This window comes from Notolabrus celidotus, chromosome 13 (assembly GCF_009762535.1).
Source record: "Notolabrus celidotus isolate fNotCel1 chromosome 13, fNotCel1.pri, whole genome shotgun sequence".
Classification (NCBI taxonomy): Eukaryota; Metazoa; Chordata; class Actinopteri; order Labriformes; family Labridae; genus Notolabrus; species Notolabrus celidotus.
In genome coordinates, this window is record NC_048284.1 from 12386243 (window position 1) to 12406663 (window position 20421).

At 39.0% G+C, this 20421-nt stretch overlaps 1 protein-coding gene across 2 annotated transcripts in view; it reads right to left on the reverse strand.

The window, feature by feature from the left end:
• Window positions 1–431: 431 nt before the first annotated feature.
• Window positions 432–20421, reverse strand: part of mthfd1l (methylenetetrahydrofolate dehydrogenase (NADP+ dependent) 1 like) — a 52721-nt gene continuing 32731 nt past the window's right edge. For both annotated transcript variants that reach the window (XM_034699447.1, XM_034699446.1), the window contains exons 23-28: window positions 17262–17365; window positions 16890–17067; window positions 12867–12974; window positions 12613–12765; window positions 1843–1962; window positions 432–1629 (exon numbers count right to left, since the gene is read on the reverse strand). In XM_034699447.1, coding sequence (XP_034555338.1) covers window positions 1873–1962; window positions 12613–12765; window positions 12867–12974; window positions 16890–17067; window positions 17262–17365 — 633 coding nt within the window. In that variant the 3' untranslated portion in view covers window positions 432–1629; window positions 1843–1872. The remainder of the gene's footprint in view (window positions 1630–1842; window positions 1963–12612; window positions 12766–12866; window positions 12975–16889; window positions 17068–17261; window positions 17366–20421) is intronic.

Genomic DNA, 20421 nt, shown 5'->3' on the forward strand with positions numbered 1-20421 from the left:
CTGGTGAACGCAGAATAACAGACCTAGCAGGTGTGGAATGCCAGCTATGACAGGCACACACATGCATGTTGGCTCCATGTTGCAAACCAAAACACCTCATAATGACAGATGCTGCACCCTGGGGTGCTGCTTAGGGCCCAGACTTCTGGCTTTCGAGCACACTTCAGACTTTCAGACCGCCCCCCTGTGGGACTAAAGCTGCCCCTTGGCATAGATAAATAAATGATAAAATAACGGTACAAAGTTTTTCTGTTTTGATATGGGCGTACAGTGAGAGAAAAGAGGAAGATCTTCCCTTCTGCAGGAAGAACGTGTTTATTTTGGTGGTTTATTTTGAGAACTGTGAGACAACAGGAAGAGAGTGCACGTGTGCAAACAACAGATGGGCTTTGCCATGAGTTAACTTAGTGGGTATGAAAACACAAACACAGTTTTGGAGTAAATAAAAAGGTTTATTTGAAAGGCACAAGCTTTTAAACCCCTGAAAATTGAAATGTTAAACATACAAAGAGACAAAAATAACTTTTACCTTAGTTACACGTTGGTTACAATGAATTTGGCGAACAGCTTGGTCTGACAAAGCTTATCATCACTCGGATAAAACAATAGCTTCTGTTATTCAATTGTGTTTCAGTCATGAAATAATCACATCAAGTGACGGGTCAGGACACACAGACACTGGGTGATAATCACGTTTGTATTTGATAATCAAAACAAGATTATCACGTGGTTGGGGAGCTGGTGGCCTAGCGGTCTAAGCGCCCCACATACAGATGCTACACTCCTCGTCGCAGGGGTTGACGGTTCGATTCCTGGCCGGTCGACCAATTCCTGCATGTCTTCCCCCACTCTCTACAAAAAATATGACACTGTATGAGCTGCAACAGGAGAGTAAAAACCCCCAAAGAGGTTCTATTAAGGTGAACGCTTCCTCCAGAGTAAAATAACTGTACCGTATGAAATACGGAGGCAAGAGGTGCCATTTATCAGACTTAATGAGCTGTGTGAGGTTAATATTAAGGTCATGAAAATAAATGTGCTAATGAATAAAACCCAGGCTGAATATAAAGTACAACTGTGAGAACATAAAATGTAACACTTTAACAATGTTTTAAAAAATGTATTCAAAAGTTTGACTCATGTAACTTGTAGTGATTTACACTCAGGCAGTGCAACAGCATCCAGCAGGTCAGGACTTTATATAAACACGGTGGCTTTTTGTGCGTACAACAGCAATTCAGTTAATACATGTTAGTAGATATAGAAGCTGCCAGCTTTTTAATGAAAAAGCTTAATTAGGACATGGATGCAAAGGATGTAGCATCATTATAAGACTAACGAGTTACTTTATTCACATGTGAAAGAAATAATGGGAATGATAAGTACCAATGAAGTCAAATTCAAGATGGTTTGAAGAACAGGAAACACAGAGAAAATGGCACAGAGAGGTTGAAAGCGTGCACACACAGCATATAAGATACACACAATAAGGCTGTAGGAGGTCATCTTTGGCTTCTCACGCTGATGTGCAAATACAGCATTAAGCTAAGGCTTCAGTGAGGTTTCATTTTCCAGAACATTAATGTGATGTGTGGAGAGTAGAAAGGTGTCCACGTAGAGCTGAAGATCCTGAAAAAGAGAGAGGATGATTTGAACGGTTGGGCTCACAAACTGAAGCTCTGGCACTGAGTGAAGGAAGTAGTAAACTCAAAACTCCAGGGAGGAAATTAAATCTCATATAACGAGCATCCGAGACAATGACTGCTCGTGAAATATTTATAATGATAGGAATGAAAGCTCCCCCCAGATGACTGGAGTAAGTTTATGATATGAAAGATATACCTGTGTGGATGTCTTTGACCCCGAGCAGGCTCAGAAGAGTCCAGTGATCTCCTCTGTGACCGGGTCGAGGTCGATGTCGTAGAAGCAGGGGCGGGTGGGCAGACCGGGCATGGTGCTCATCTGAGAGAAACACAACAACAGCAGAGGGGGAGGTTTTTATTGGCTGAGAGAAAGAAGGAAGATGATCATAGTTTTATTTTCATTACATCACAGCTCATTCTTCTGTGCGTTATCTAATGTGGCTAATTTATCAGATCATTCATCTGTGGTTGCATCTTTTCTAAACAACCATTTAAGATGCAGTTATAAACATTTAACAGACAGCCACTCAGCTTGGAAAGGAGGGAGGGGGATGAATACTGAGGGGAAATGGAATTGCTGCGATCATAAAGTTTCTTAAATACTTGTTTCTGTTTGAATGCCTTCGTGTGCTTTGTGCACCATGCCTGAGTCTATTTTGTCAGTTTATTCAAATCTTTATTGATTAGACGGTTAGGTCCGTGCATTCATTTGTTCTGCATTCATAAAAATGGAAAATAAATAATATAAGCATAAAAAATGATTTTCAAGTTTCCTGCTGCTGTTTACATCCATAAAATCACCAAAACAAACTCAAGTGCAATATTTCCCCAATCTATTCATTAACGTGCAATAATTACTTCATCTCAGTTCATCCTTCTCTTCTTACATGTGCAATACGTCTTTCTACCCAGCTTCTCAGTTCTGTTCTGTACATTGTTTTATACTATGCAACAAGTCTGTGCACATTTTTCATAGCGTCATTGGTTTTGTAAATATTTGTAAATGTACTTATTTAGTTGTGTATATTCGTCGTAAGATATGCTTATTTTTACTTCTTTAATTTTAATTGCTAATAACTTTTTAATAATTGCTATTTTACACGCTCTTGTTTACTTTATACTGTTTTCACTGTCTACTTTGCTGCCGTAACACTTAAATTTCCCCGTTGTGGGACGAATAAAGGACTATCTTATCTTATCTTATCTTATCCGTGATATTTTCAGCTATGGGAGTAACAACTCAGCTGAAATATAAAATGGTGCCATCCCAATATGTTTTCTGAAGTCAGTGACCTTTGACCTTAAGCTGTAATGAGTCATTCAAGAGGACAAAAGGACATTTCCGGCAGGTGAAGAAAATGTCTCTTCAGGCGTTCTAAAGGCAAAGCGTTTCTGAGAATGGCAGAGACCTGAGGTTAGTGTGACCTTAACCTTTCTTGAGAAGTTCAAAACCTGTGCTGGTGAACATGAAAACATGAAGCCTCCGGCCAGAGCTGTTAATGTAGAGGTAAAAAAAGTACCAAGACCGATGTTTGCTGGTTTACTACATGAAATCATAAATCTAGGGTGACAGGAGAAACTCAACTCTTTTATACTGTATATACAGGGCGTAAAATGAACACCCGCCAAGCACCAATGGCCAACGGCGGGTTAAAAAATCAGTTTGGCATGTAAAACAAAAACACCCACCCACCAGTGGCCGATGGAAAATGTTGTATTGCATGTGAGGTTTTTTCATACTTTCTCCCATTTATGCCGAGTGTCAGGCTATTTTGAGCCTCGCGGCGCGCTGTACTTGTGTTGTGATTTGGTACGTCGGGAACGGCGTGACGACAGCTACTGGAGTTCTATTCATTCCCTTGTTTGAAGAAGCACAACATTCCCGGCGTGAAGTCACCACACACAAAAAGTTTGTGGTGTCCAGTTAATGATTTTTTATTCTTTTCCCTTTTCCTGTGGGTTAAACCGAACGTTCCTGTTAAAGCTGTGAGGCAGACATTTGGCTCACTCAGTCAATGTAAAAGGTTGCAGTTTTGAATATTTCTAATACCTGATGATGCAGCAGTCCCCTTGAAATGAAGTATAACCTAATAAATAGCAATAATCAAATTTTATCTGTACATAACTGTATTCATAACTGTATTCTTTAAGGGACGCTTAAGTTGGATTTTCATAATAAAAACGTATGGTAATTATTTAAAATCAAATAAGGTATGATTTTTTTTATTTGGCCGGGGGGAAAATATTTTGGACGGTAAATCTTTGGTGGTCACTAGCCAATGGCAAATGAGGTAAGAAGTTAATTTTACACCCTGTGTATATACATATACAAGCATGCAGACCAAGTGCTTCAGTGATGAATGATCAAATCTGAAAAAAGAACAGTAAATATAATAAAAGAGATCCTGTTAGACTATAAAAAATGAGGGTAATAAATCAAGTTTAAAACAAAAAAGAAAATTAGGATTGTACAAAAATTAAAATATTAAAAATACAAATAATATAGTGAAATGAAATTAGTTAAAGGCTGACTAAGACAATATAAAGACCAGAGATCAAATTTGTTGACCAGGGGAATTAAATCATGCAAAATGAAAAGACAGATTAAAAAGGCAGAGATAGGAAACATGAACGTGTGTAAACCATAATAACTCAGATATTGAATATTTATGTTGTCTCTCTCATGTTGACTTTTGTCTCATTTGTGTGCTACAGTTTTTCAGTGTGCCACATCCTAGAGGAACTACAACTATATTTTACCATATCTTCAAAATTTTAAAAACTTCTCAATCTTTCAAACCAATGCAAGAAGAAATAAAGTACATGCACAAACACACTTCACAATTTAAGTCTAGAGCAATCCTAAAGATAAAAGTCTCCAAACAGAGAATGTCGGCACCATTCAATGAATGTACCTCACTGAGGATCCAACGAGCATCTGGTTCATATTTTTGCTTGAAGAAGGACTCTCATAAAAACGTCAGTGACAACAGAGCCAACGTAGAGGATAAGATTGTAGTCTAGATAATGACTCAAACCTCATATTAAAGCATTTTGCCACAACACAGCTGGTCTCCACTAAGACTTGGTATCAAACCTCAATGAGACACAATAAATCACCCCTTAAGTTCAATGACTATAATCTAGAGTCGTTTATCTCTGGGCAGACAGATGATCGATGTGTTGACAACCTCCACTTTGGCAGAGATGAATCTGGCCGCAGACAATGGCTGCTTTGTTCACACCCTGGTCATGATATAGATAACAAAAGGCCAACTCACAGATACGAGACAAAGTTAAGAGGCTGTACACAAGGTCAGACTCTGCTCTGATGGATTTAGATCCCTGCATGAAGGAGGGGGTTGGAGAAAGAGGAGATTCATAGTTACATTCTGTCTTGATTTGTGCATCAAGCAGCTAAAAGGAGCTGCAATGCTGTATTTCTACTTGTTTTTCTTATGGAATTAAAGCTCCTGTGAGGAACTTTTGGTTCCTACTAGTGATGCACGATATTTGATTTTTTGCTCATTTTTTGCTCAACTCATTTAGCCAATTACCGATATTTTTTTTCTGCACACCCAATTGCAGAGATCATCAATTCTCTTCTGTATTGGAATTAGTGTACAGTATTATGGTGATACTCTTAGCACATTTGTTTTGTGATATTCATTTCTTGTGCAAAACAAGAAAATTACTTAATACTTAAAACTGCATATTTATTTATGAAAATTGCTTTCAAACAAAACTCATACAAAAAGATACACCCTACTTAAAACTTGGATGATGCTCTCCCCGAGACAACCATAACAAACCCACAACTATAGGCGTTTCTAGCCCATTTTTTGGGGGTGCTGAAGCCCCTCTAAATTGAATCCCAGCACCCCTAAAACTTTACAGATTTAAAAAAAAAATTACTGAATGTTCTTTTTAACAAGCTAGAAGTGTTTCAAAACCATACAGTACTTGGTTGAAACGTATTTTTTTAACAACAAAAATACAGCAGCTCCACCACGTTTTACATGTGCGAATTGCATTTCAAATGAATGTCGAAAAAGTAACTCCAATGTCAATTTTTGGTATTTTTGGTACTCACTATAGGGGGCTGGTTTACTCCAGAAACATACATACTGTTTATCTATATGTTGAGGAGCTGCTGTATCAAAATGAGTTGTCTTTCCCCAGAAATTCGGGTTACCATATGTTTCTTTTATGATTCCAATCCATTTCTCTTTTGCTCTGGCTCAGCATTTAGATACCCTTTATCAGATTTGATGGTTTAGTCACAGACTTTCCCAAAAAGTGTTATACTTTTCTTTCACAAATGTGGGAATTAAACTGCATTAAAATGTACAAAACAGTGAAATGTATCTTGCCCGGCGGGGCAGCTCTCTGGATGCTCAGCAACCCTAAATATCCTATCCTAGAATGGCCCCTGCCCACAACCAGGGCAAATTTGGCCAATTTTTTCATTTGACATAGTAAGTAAACCTAACCTCTGTTCACAGGGAACATGTAAAAAATGCAACTCTACGGCAATTAAACCCAAATTAAATAAAGTGGTTTACTCTTTGATAGTAAATGTGCCTAAATTAGTCAGCTACATGTACCTTACAGACTGCTGCTTAAATTCAAATTTAACTTAAAACATGAACCCAACATGTGTGCAGCAGCCCATTATTTTATTGATTAATTATGTTGGTGGATATCGGCGTGTTGGCTGATGTTCGATAGTTCATTTTAAAGCCAATCTCGGCCAATACCGATAACATGCCGATATTAGTTCCTACACAGAAACAATCAATTTTGTTACCGATGGTCTGATTTGCTTCTGTAAGTCATAAAAAGATATCAGTCTGGATTTCAGTCTGTTTCATCCTCAGCTCAAAACTCCTCACAGGAGCTTTAATGTGTGTTGGGAACAGGAAAGAGCATGTGATTAAAGACTGAGGCATCCAGTAAACAGAACCCGACAGTTCCAGCACATGCTTTGAACAGTGCAATGAAAGGGTTTGTCATTAAGTTAAGATACTTAATATGCAATCATTCTAAAATTCAAAGTCATAACTCAAGTGTTGGATGCCTGATTGGTTTTTCAAAGCTGAGATTCAACCCAGGCAACTGTCTAACTCTTAAAGCACCTCTTCTCCTCTCCCTAAACTCGGCTGGATCGTCCCGTCCGAGCTGGAAAAAAGTAAATTATCCTGCTCATTAGACAGCCAGCGACATTCTTTGCATGCCTCCCACTCGTCTGACCCAGGACAAGTTTTATGAGCCCATTAGTGGAAATGAGACAGAGGGAAGTGACCGGCCAATTTCCTGTCTGAGGAAACGCGGCTCTGCGTGTAAACGAAGGAGAGAAAACGAGGAGAACACGCTTACACAATCTGATGATGACCACTAACTGTGTTTGTAGGCTGCTCTGATGTTGACTGTAAATGCTGTCACGTGACACTGCTCTGACCACGCCCATCAATCAGGACTGACCATGGATGAGTCAGACTATGAGCAGATGTAAAGTAATTCAATATCAGTGCATCGTATTTTATAGTGATGTGATCCATTAAGAACAATGGTGACAGAGGACTGACTTCATTCCTCAGGCTGCTTTTAGTCACAGTGTCAAAATGTTTGATGAGTGTTGCATGACGTCACTGTTTAGCAAGTAAACAAAGCATTCACATTAATATTAGCCATAGATGATGTCATGTTGAAGCACAATTGTTAGGCATGAAACACTCACAGACACTTAGACAATATTGGGGTGCCAGTTTGGCCTCGTGGTTAACATCAAGCGCCCCATGTACAGAGGCTATGTGTCTTTGGTGGGTGAAGAGCTGAAGGTAACAGCATCTGTATATTTAAGAAAATCTTACTCCCAAGGTGCACTTTATGTAAAACATCCAATCACAGAGAGGAATTATTTAGTCACTAACTACAGCTTGAATCAATTCAAGAGCTACGTTTTTATTAGGGATGAGATCAGTAACCATGGTGCTGTTTGTTTGGTTTTGTAATCAGTGCTTCTGGCTTCTTCTCCATACTACGTGACAAAACATGACTCATGAGAAGCAACGTTGAAACATTATAAAGTGGCAACAAAAGACAAAATATATTTTAGCATTTGTTGTACCACCAATGTTTATGCAAGCTTCTTAAACTGTGGAACTCACAACCTCTTAAAGCTGGGGTTGGTAGTCAGATTTAGATCCACTTTTGTTATACTGGTTAAAATGATCTGTATGTCCTGATGGCAATCAATACATAATGTGTTCTTAAAAAGAGTGAAAAAAGCAACTATCTACAGCCGGAGTAAACCTGGGGAAACACCAACCAATCCCTGCCATCAGGAGCCAAAATATGAAACCAATCATATCCCGTCCTGCCGTACTGCCCGCCTCCTGCGCGTACATTTCCCCGGCGTGCACTCCCAGTCCCCTGCCTCTGCTTCCCCTGACTCTATTAATTGCCCCTCTCGCTCAACCTCATGCTTGTCCCCTCTGACCCGATGATGTGCTTTGCTCAGGACTGTAGTCCAGATCAAAGTCTAAAAAGCTCTCACCAAGGGGGCTCTGACAAGCAGAAGAATTTATGACATTTAGTAAGTCCTACAGAAGAATTAAATGTAGTATTATAGCTGTTGACAGTTGTGAGGACTAACAATAGCCATGTTTGTTTGTGTTTTTAACTTTCACTATGATGATGTTTTGGTGTTTTCTTACCGTTGAGTGAGACATGAGTTGACGTAGTGCAAAACACAAACGATGTTCTGAGGACCGGTTTTGAATCAGTCACGATCATATGGTTGTGAAGCAGCGGCACTCATGTATGTGAGCGGGGGCGTCGTTTTGGAGGAGCTCCGAGGGGAGAGGGGGTTAAATTGAGTCCTGAGGAAATGCTACATTCAAATTCATGCTAGTTTTCCGTGCCTACCAACCCTAGCTTTAATATGACAATGCATATTTATTTATTCTTTTTTTTTTTTAAGGGAAATTAAAGACCTGCCTTTTTAAATCTCCTGTGATGAGTTTTTCCTGCTGGTTAAGAAACAGAGAAAAATTATTATTGGTGCTTCTTTATGAGACACAAAAGTAAATAACATAATAAATATACTGTATATCTTGATTATTTCTAAATCATTATTTTAATGTTTGAAATGGCTGATGTAGGTGTCAACCGAAGTGATTTACTGCACACTGCCAAAACAGCCTTTTTTTCATATTATCAGCGGCATAGATTTCTAAGAAGTGTACTTTTCACTGTTAAAATAAAGTAGGATGAGATATTTTGTTATAAAAATACAAAAACAAAATCAGCTGAGAAATAGGAAGTACTGCTTTGTCGACGGAGGGTGCCAAAACTAACACACTGAAAGTTCCTCACAGGAGCTTTAATCTGAGTCTTATTTTTTAATTTTATAACCTGAGTCATTTTTTAAAGAAACTCTATCTGTGAACTTATTTATTGTATTTAATTTTTTAAATGTTTTTTTTATGTCACTGATTTTACTGTTGTTATTGTTTAAGGCATTTTAAAATGTCATCTTCTCTTTTTGTTCCCATGTGAACCACTGTGGGCAGCATGTTTGTATGCAAAGTGCTTAATGAAGTTGAGTTAAATCAATCAGTCCATCAAAAATATCATAAATTTTTGTTTAACAATGTTCAGCTGACCGACAAACAGGAAAGCAGGAAACAGTGGTCCTGTTTCATGTGTTTACTGACAGCCATATAAATGAGGCACAGTTATAATGAAATGAGGTCAGAGAGTAACAGGATGCACATGTCAATAAAGAAAACTTTCTTATCCACTCTAACAAAGACACACTTTCACTTTTTTGCTCAAATAAAATGAAGGAGGAGAGAAGTAAATCAGAACTAGTAGAAGAGACACAAAGTGTCTGCTGGACATTCAAATACAGGAATATGCTAAAATGTGAAAACAAACTGTCAAGGTTCCCGAAAGCAACAAAAGATGTGCTGTTCTGTCCATCCTGCTCTCCAGCCTGAGAACAAGTTGGCACTCGTGAAAACACACAACACTCGCAGGCTAAAGTTGGAAACTCCACTCTGCCAAATAAGTCCCTCCATTATACCCCGACACAATGTGTCTTTGTCAGGGGAAGCCCTGCAGGAGACAATGTGGATGGATTTACACCCCCCGCTGATTCTGGAGGAGAGTCTGGGTCAATGACAGCACGTTTTCCACACAAGAGGATTATGAAATTGAATTCTATAGAAAACAACTGTTCCATTCAAGATTAATGGAGCATTAAAAGGAGATAAAGATCGAAACCACAGTGAGTCTCTGACTGAATGTTTAGTATTTCAAAGTCAAAAAGATGCTTCTTCCAGCAGGCTTTTAGTAGTCACAATAATATGCACCAATAAGCTTTGACGTTATGACTACTACAGGTCAAATTAATAACATTGATTATCTCTGTATCATGGCACCTGTCAGGGGGCGGGATCTGTCACGCAGCAGGTGAGTATTTAGTGCTTTAACAAATATGATGTGCAATGCATCACCGCTAGTTGTGTATGAGACTGTAGCTATAGACCAGTCAGGGTGTCCATGCTAACCCATGTCCACAGTGTCCTATTTTAGGGCCCCTTCTCTTTATTTTGTACATGAATGACTTTGTTAACTCCTCATCTGTACAACATAAAATATTATTCGCTGATGACACAAACTTTTTTTTTTTCCCCACAAAAATCCGGATGAACTAGATCAAATCATAAATGGTGAGCTTGTGGAAATAGATAACTGGTTCTAATGCAACAAGCTTTCTTTAAATGTCAAAAAAAACAAACTACATTGTCTTTACAAATATTTAACATTAAGCAGATCTGTCCCAAAATAAACAGACAGAATATTCTAAGAGTCAGCTCTACAAAAATTCTGGGGATCCAAATCTCAATCCATCTTGAAAACTTTAAAAATCAGGTTTGTCCTGCAACCTTTTCCAAGTCCTGTTGTCTTTACCACAGGGGGTTCAGGGAATCTGCATCACACGTGCAGGCAGTGAAACAAAAGTATCCAGTGACCGATGGTTCCAAGTTGCTTTAAGTTTTTGTTACGCAAAATAAATAAAATGAAACAATCTTTTTTGGCTTATTTATTATATATGTATATATATATATATATAGAATTGGTTCTCAATTGACCTCCTGGTTAAATAAAGGTAAAAAAAAATGACCTGTCTTCTCTCCAGTGTGCCATGCTCACCAATTTAAAGACTAGCCCCCTCACCACCTGTGGAGGGCACAGAAATAAAAATAAACTAGAATGCGGCCTCCAAATGTTCTTAACAGAATTAATTTCCTAAAGTAAGTAGAAGAGGAGCCGTAAATTAACTAGCTCATCAACGTTCTTAAAAAAACAAAGTATATACATTACATCCCTCATAGTTGCCTTTTAAAGAAAGGAGTCATTCGTCAGTATCATCAAGATTTGCTGGACAACCACGTCAGATCCACAGAAAACCTTGCCTCACGTCTTACAGAACTTAGATCTGCTGCTAACATCTTGGTGCCAGATACCACAGCACACCTTCAGAGGTCAAGAAGAGTCCACTTCTCATCAGGTCAGAGATGTTTTGTTATTAGTACTCCACGACAGCCTTGATTGGTGTTTCTCTATTATTGGTTGTGATTGTGTTTACAAACAGTGAACAGGAAAGTGGAGTTTAAAATCTGGCTGTGCAAAGCTTCCCTGTGGGAGCATTGTGAACTTCAGAATGTCACATTGTAAACATCATACGAATTATCATGATCAGGTCTCACACCTTAGAAATAAAGATAATCATTCAATGGCTTTAGGAGATAAACATGATCTGATCTCAACATTCTGCTAAAGATAGAAGTCAACTTTCAACTTGTTAACGTTAATCAGCCGTGTCGATGTGTTAAATCCAGCCACAGAGGAGAGTCTTTATGAGTCTGCACCACTGACAGCATACAGTCTGCAGTCTGTTCTGTTTTGAGTTTAATAGCACTGAGGCAGCTCGAACGCGATTTGAACTCTACAGAGATCTATTGTTCTGCTAGCGACCCTTCCCTCAACATATCTGAAGTATGACATCAGCCCTTTCCTGATTCTTCACCCTGTAGAGACCCTTCACCCCGCCCCACCTCCAAAAACCTCCCTCTCACACTCATGCCCTCATCGCCTCAGGACCTCTGCGGTTCAGATTGTTTCACCTCCTGGAGAGTTGGTGGATGTTTCTGCTAAGTTTCATCCAGGAAAATGTGAAACATGCTAATATTAGAGACGTGAGCATCCCCTGATGCATTTTCTCCCTCTATGTTTCACTGAGCAGCGTGTCTTAAAATCAGTATCAGGATAAGAGAGTTCTCTATCCGGTCACTAGAGGGGATTTACTTCTCAAACTATCATATAAAACATTGTTGTCTAACTTTTTTTTGAAGAACAAAGCAAACACAGAAGTTGGGTTGGACTTCTGCTTTGTCTAACTTCACAAATTCAATCCCTGGATCAGCTGGGCTCACAGACACTAAGCCCAAAAGTTCAAAGAGCAACGCGGAGACTCCCTTTGGGTAAGGAGTCACAGTTCAAGGGGTTGTCAGCGTGCCAGTGGCTCCGAGGGCCACTGCAGATCAAAGGCAATTTTGGGAGAGCGGACAGACGCCACACCAAGCCGCTTGCCATGCCTTCCCAGCATGCCTGGTGTTTGACACCTCTGCCTCAGCCTATCAAAGCCTCAACCTCAGGGCACGCTGGTGAAACAGCAGGAGGCAAAAACACTCAGGAAGCTGCTTCCTTCCTGCCCGGGCCTATCACTGACCGGTAGGCTACAGTAGGCCCGGCTCGGCTCGGCTCGGCTCTAACGGGCTCTGTTACACGGTTGTGAAGGAAAAGCAGTGGACCCAAATACAGATAAAACAAGCTTTTAAGAGTTAATGTAGCAGGAGCTTGCTGCTTTGAACTCTTTCTGACTTTATGTGCCTACCGTTCCCACAAGAGGGTAGATGAAACCAGCCCCGATACTGGCACGGACATCTCTGATTGGCAGGACGAATCCAGTGGGAACACCTTTCTTGTCAGGCATGTGCGACAGAGACAGGTGAGTCTTCGCCATGCAGATGGGCAATGAAATGTAACCCTGTTTCAGGAAAAACAGATTAAGAAGAGAGGTTAAAATCAGAGAGAGTAACAGGAGAGATGAGCTGCATGAGTCAGTTGTTACAGCAGCGGTGATCTCACCTGTTGATTGTAGTAATCGATCTTGGCCTCGGCCTCAGGAGACAGCTCGATGTCATCAGCTCCATACACTCTCTGGGCGATTGTTCTGATCTTCTCCACTATGGGCATCTGTAGGAAAGACAGTGCAGCGGAGACACAGGAGCACTTCAGTCACAGAGAATTAGATTAAGTGTAGACACATCAGCATGAGGTCAGGGATACTAAAAGCGGCACTAAGGCAGATTACATCATATACTAGTGTTCTTTGTTTTACTCTACTTTCTTTAAAATGTTCTTTGTATTCTTTCTTTGAGGACCCTTAAAGACATAAACATGTTTTAGAGCTCCTCCTGGTGACTGCCTGCACTATAGAGGCGTTATTTGACCGCAGGAACTTTACCCTGGAACTAGGGACTTTACCCCTGAACTATGTGCGTGTCGACCAGAGGAACCAGGGTCTAAATTTAGTTCAGGGGTAGATAATCTCCCCCCTGAAAAGCCCCTGCTTTGGGGGGTAGTACTTTTCAAAGGTCCTGGGACTTTCGGTTGAATGTAACAGTGTTTGTGAAGTTTACACAGTTGTTGAAACACAGAGGGAGTTCCTGGGAATGCATACTAGTTTAGTTTTCTATTAAGATTTTTAAAAATACTATTGAATATAATTTTTTTTCTCCATATGTCATTGGTCTGATTTGCACAATCTACCCGGGACTTCAGCTCGCGGTCTAAACGCAGACAACAATGGGGGCACAGGAACCTTTTAGTTCCGAGGAAAGTGGTTCTGGGGGCTAAAAGACCCCGAAACTCTTGGTCGAACTGCACTATAGGTTTTAAAGCCTGCCTCCTCCATTATAACAGATGGAACATGGTCTATGTAGAAAATAAAAATACACATCAGATACATTTTCCTTAAACGTGCTTTCTGTCATAGCAGCTAGTTCTTATTATAGTGGTTATTTAAGTGTTCAGGGATGCGATGTCATGATTGGCAGCTCTGTGGGCTCCTGCTGTTTTTTTTTTATTTTTTTAAATCACTTAAAACAAATACAAAACAAAAACATCAACATTAATGCCAGACTTGTAATATTCACAGTTTCATAGTGTCATAGGTTCTGTACAGTAAAATGGAGGTTAGTAATGTTTTCAACAGTAAAAAGGGGAGCAGCCACCACACATCCTCTATTCTAAAAAATATAGTGTCAATTTGTCCCAACTTGTAATGTACAAATGTTTTCTTAATTTTAATTAGCTTTGGATAAAAGCGTCTGCTAAATGACATTGTAATATTGTAACATCTTAGCGGGAAAGTCATTTTTTCCATCTCATGATTTTCTTTGATGATTTCAAAACCAATTTTGTACTGTGGGTGGATCTGCTTGCAACCATTTGCGGCTGCCTGATTGCTTTTTTAGCAGCGATAATAAATGTATATATATATGTATTTATAACTTTATGTATAGTTTTTTCTTAGTTTTGAACAGATATGTACACGTACATGCACAAACATGTTTGTCGCCAACATCCCCCAAACCACCTGACATCCGAAAGGTTACAAAATAGAACTGACAACAGGAAAATTACAAATAAAAAGGTAAAAAAAAAAGTAATAAACATAAAAAATAAAACAAACAAACATGTATATGTATGTTATAATAGTAATAATAATAACAATAGTAGAAAAAAGACAATGTAAATGATAATAAATATTTTAAGAGATATTTTGGTGTCCACAGTTAAGTCATCTGGCAGGTCACCCAAGTAAAGAAAAAAAAAAGTTAATGGAATTGACAATCCCATAATTTGTTTCATAATATTTGAAATATTTAACCAAAATTGTAGTAATTTTGGACAGTTCCAAAAAATATGGTGGTGAGATCCGTTCCTTCACTCCCACAGTTCCTCCAACATGAATGACTTCTAGATGCAGAATATTTTCCCATTTTAGGAGTAATGAATCCTGCTGTATTTTTTTTACCGGATTAGCAGAGTAACAGGGAGGAATGGAGAGAGAAGACGCAACAAAGACTAACACATGAGTAGTGTTTTGGTTAGCAGACGGGGCGTGGCGTCAGTCCTGTGGCTCCAGCCAGATCACCTCTGAGCATGCCAAGGCTCAATATGGGTCTCAATATGGTGCTGACATACTGAGCCCTTGATCAGCTGTCCACATGAATATACAGTCAATGGTCTGACCAAGGTGGAGAAACCTTTTGATTCTCCTTCTATTTATTTTGACACATGAAAACCAATTCTTCAGAGCTATAGCTTGCCAGTGGATGATTATATCACCAATAATGCAGATTATATAACAGTGGATTGATGAGATGCTAAATCTATTTTGTAGCAGCCACATGCAGAGTTTTTATATAAAGACACATCTGATTAGATTTTGACAGTAAAAGGAAAATTGCACTACCCCTTAAAAAACTGTAAAATAGAGGGTTTAGTTTCTTCTAACCAGACTTCTAACAGAGAAGCTCCACATGCTGTGTCCCTGCTTTCATCACCTGCTGCACAGTTTTCTCACCCTCCTGTGACATAATCCCCTGACACCCTCAGCAACAGTCCCACTGGTGAGCTGCTTTCTGCCACATGCTCTGTTGACCTCTCTGTTTTTACATGGACAGGGTCTCTGATCTTAGACCTCTTGAGACTCCCCCTCACTCCAACAAGAGCCTCTTACCCTAACCCCTTCTACTTCTTTCTGCTTATTTTCCTATTGGCTCTAAAATTCTTCTAGTAGTTTTTTGAAGGCACTGCATGGCCTTGTTCCAGACCACTTCTCAGAGATGCTTTTAGTTTATGAACCAGGAAGGCCTCTCAGATCCTCTCTTTTAGTTGTTCCTCAGAGCAGAACAGAAACTTATGGTGATGCTGCTTTCAGCCACGACGCTCCAAGATGCTGAAGGTTCAGAGATGTTGCCCCCAACCCTTGACATGTCAGGGTTACGGGCACACCCCTGCCTGACATGTCAAGCCTTCACCGAGCCAGGACCCTCAGCAAGGCCTGGTCCGTTGCCTGCTTAATGATGCCACATAGCTATTGTTTTTGTGTGGTTATTGTTTTAAATGTTTTGATGTTGGTGTGACTTGTTGTATTGTTTTGTTTATGTCACCACTGACTGAGAGACAAATTGCCCCCCGGGGCTATTAAAGAAACCTTGAGAGGAGTCGGGAATATTGAGACTTTTAAAAATAATTAAAGACCCATCTATTTAGTCTGGCTTTTTTGTGTCAGTTTTTTTTTAAATAAATTTATATATATTAATTTATATAATTTCTTCATATTTTTAAATGTAATTCATAATTTTGTATTTATTTCAATATTCTATTGTTTTATTAATTTTGAACTCTTCAATTTTAAAATCTTTCTACTCATTTTCATTAGTATTATTTATCTTTACCTTTTTTATTATCTTAACTAGTTATGTTTTGTCTTTTATTTAATTGTTTTATTAAATATTTTTGTTTGTTGATTATCTATAAACATTTTATTGCAGTTGGTGTGTGTCATTTTCTACTTCTAAATCCATTTATGTTTTATGTTAGTCATTACATATTTGATTTGGGGAAATTTTTCAACTGCTGTAAAGCACTTTGAATTGCATGTGATTTGTATGAAAGGTGCTCTATAAATAAAGCTTGACTGATTCTCCCCCATTGTGAACATGTAATGAGTTGCAGAATGAAGACTGGATTTACTGATCATCCCGTTTCACTGAGCTTATTATACAGTGCTGGGACTGTACTGGACTTCTTATATTAAACTCTTGATGTACTCCTAAGTGTACAGCTATATGCGTACTCTAAATGGTGCATACTCACCCACACACACACACGTTAGCGAAACAAGATCAGTTAATTTAAGTCACAACTCTCTGAAACTCCCTAACTCAAACCAGCTGATGTTTTCATACCCCTACGCTCTCTCTGGCTGCAGTCCAAAAGGAAACATCATCAAACATAAAACACCAAAATTCATGACAGAGACAAGTTATGATTTGAAGTTGATTGTGTTATGTGTAAAATAAAATCTGCTCTGACCTGTATGTCGTAGAGGAATTGGAAGTCGCTGGGTTTGCTGGCGGCCTCGTTCACGGCCTGAGCGAGCTCTATTGAACCTCGCCCACCCTGCGCCCAGTGGTGACATGGCACGGCGTCTGATGCGCCGCACTCTTTGGCTATCTGACACACGAGGTCGATTTCTGCCTGGGTGTCAGTCCTGAGGGATCACAGAGGGAAATGTTGTTAGCAATGCTCAGCGGACATGACAACAAACTTTGTGTTAAAACACCAATCGAAGCTAACAGAGCAGTGTGTAGGCTACATCATTACTACTGTTTAGTCCATCATTTTCATGAGAATAAAGTGAGCTGGGTGTTTTTCTGCATGTGTGTGTGTGAGCATGCATCTTACTTGAAGACATTGAGTGCCACCACAACTGGTACCCCAAACTGGTGCGCAATTTGGATCTGCTTCCTGAGATTGCTGTGGCAACCGCCTGAAACCAGACTCAGATTCTGCAGGAGAAAGACACAACAAACACATGAAGGTCAGAAATGTATTTCTGTAATGTATCTTAATCCAGTTAACTGAACCATAAACACTACATGGACAACCTGTCCAGCAACATGGACGAGGACCCCCGGTTTTGAGAGTTTTTTTTGTTTATAAGACCCATGGTGAGGCAGCTTTTTTTCATTATGGCCCACGCTTGTAGAACAACCTACCTGAATATCTGAGGGCTGCACAGAGCTTAAACATTTTTAAGAGCAAACTCAAGACCGACCTTTTTAGTCTCGCCTTTAACAGAGTTTCATTCTCACACAGTTGTATTTATTTATTTATTTATTTATAATCTAGTTAAAATTTAGTCAGTTTTTATTTATTTATTTATTTATTTTAAGTATAGCATATTATGTTATTTTAATGGTAAAATATTTAAGTGTTTTTTTATCTTAGAAATGTATTTTATTTTGGTGATTTTAATTTCCTGTATTGAGTTTTAACATCTTATTCTACCTCCAGTGTTTCCTCATTAAGATATCATGAGAGCGTTTCCTCAGTTCGTTCAGCAACTTCTTTTTTATTTGTATTTATTTATTTATTTATTTATTTTTTATTATTATTGTTGCATATATTGTGTTCTTAACCTTAGGATTGTGGGGTGGGTTTGGGGTCGGTGCTGGGTTGGGATTAGGATGGGGGGTCTTTTCTATTTTTTATGTAAATCTTTTTTTTTTTCTTAATTTATTCTATTTTAGGTTGTTTTTATGTCCAGCACTTTGTGTTACAATATCATTGTATGAAAAGCGCTTTATAAATAAAGTCTGATTGATTGATTGATTGACTTATTCAACCTTTTTATTTAGTCTACATTTTGGGTCCTACATCTTTGTTTTTTTTTGTTGTACTGTTTTTTGTACTGTACTACAGAATGAAGAGTTTTCCTATTATATAAGAAGTTATAATAAATCAGACTCATGCTAAAGTTGTTAATTCATCAATCTAACAACTGTGTGGACAAGTCCAGTTTCTCCCAAGCACATGAACAGCCAATTATAAAGCTAAATCCATTTGTGTAAAGTATGTGTGTGTGTGTGTGTGTGTGTGTGTGTGTGTGTGTGTGTGTGTGTGTGTGTGTGTGTGTGTGTGTGCATGTGTGTGTGTGTGTGTGTGTGTGTGTGTGTGTGTGTGTGCAGCCCTGGGCACAGAGCAGTAAGGCCATACAGGTCTATAAATTCATTTCCCTGGTTCTGTTTTTTTCAGTACTTCTGGTTCTCATTACTGACTTCCCAATTAACTTATACTACTTCATTATTTACTCAGCTGAAGACCGGTGATTCCAGCCAGATATGAACACGAACACACACACACACACACACACACACACACACACACACACACACACACACACACACACACACACACACACACACACACGCACACACGCACACTCACACTCACACTCACACTCACACTCACACACATCCAAAGAATCCTACCTCTATTTTTGCTGAGGCTGAATTGCCTGGAAACCACATGTTGTATTTATGCTGTTAATCAAATAAGTGCTCTTAACCACGTTAGTGGGACAGGTATCTATGAATAGAGGCGGGGCATTTAATGTCCGTGTGAACACAGCTGCCGCCCTGCAGCAGATATGCTGAATACAGCATGAGACTTCCTTTATGGCATCACATATAGATATTATAAATGAGTCAAATGATGACTCACTTCCTGAGCATTTTCCTGGCTTTTACTTCACAGACCTGACCTGAAGGATCAACCTGTGCAGCATCTTCAATGCACATAGATTGATCCTGCTCTTAAACATCTTCACGGAGGGTCAGATATGTAAGAGGCCCAAGAGGCATGGTGGGAATGTCAAGGGTCAGGAAGCCATATTTAGAGGATGCTGTGCACCTATAATAGTTCTGCATGATTACCACTGAAGCCTGTTCAAAAACACAAGACCTGGCACATCACCAAATAGCTCTCTGTTAATGATCTTGATAGTTAAGGATTGGAGTCTCGCAATGGTCAATGAGTTTAAATTGCTTTGATTTCCAAGAAACATCCCAACCTTTATACGTTACACCTAATAGCCTTATGTAATAAAACAGGCTCAGAACTGCTCAGGGAACATTTTACTCCCTACTTTCTTTTTTTTTGGGGTGGGGGTGGGGTGGGGGGTTTACTTGTCTTTACTTGATAGGACAGCTGAAGAGAGACAGGAAATATGGGGATCAGAGAGACATGCAGCAAATAGTCAAGGCAGGGAGTCAAACCAGTGACTGCTGCAACGAGGACTTTACGCACGCTTTAACTTCTTGGCCAACCACGCCCCTTTTCTCCCTAGTTTAACTTTTTTTAAAGTTTTTATTAAGTACAATTTTAAACATGTTTTGCAGCTACTTAAAGTAACAAAGCATTTTTTCAGAAAGTAAAGAGGTACATAAAACAGGTATAAGACAGTTGTCTAAACATTCTTGAGGTGATCATAGTGGTGAGAGAAATACATATTTTGTAAAAGAAAATTCAAAGCTTGGCAATGCCATTGTGAATAAAGGTAGTGTGCCGGGATTGGTAAACAAATAGGATCATTCTCGTATACATCTGTATACATTTATATGTATACCCTCGCCTACAGGAAAACATTTTGAAACATATATCTACATACCCACGTACATACCCACGTACCCATTCAGGGGGACGATAAATCAGTGAAGGAATGTAAATAAACTTAAAGTAAATAAACTCACGTAAACTTGTATCCAGGCTTACAGATTTAAATCATCACATACTGAGAAATAAATAAAGAACCTTGAAAAAACTTGATCAAAAAAAGTAATCAGTGAACAGATGAGTTATCTGTATTATGAATCAGCTTTGTCATTTGTGTCACAGTACTAACTCAAATTAACAACTTGGGACTCTATTATTCTAGTTTAACTTTTTAAATTTATGTCATGGGGGCTTTTACACTTTATTTGGAGAAGAAAGGACGGTGGATAGAGCAGGAGAGTTTGTGACAGTAGGGGAATGACATGCAGGAAGGTGGTTGAACCTAGGC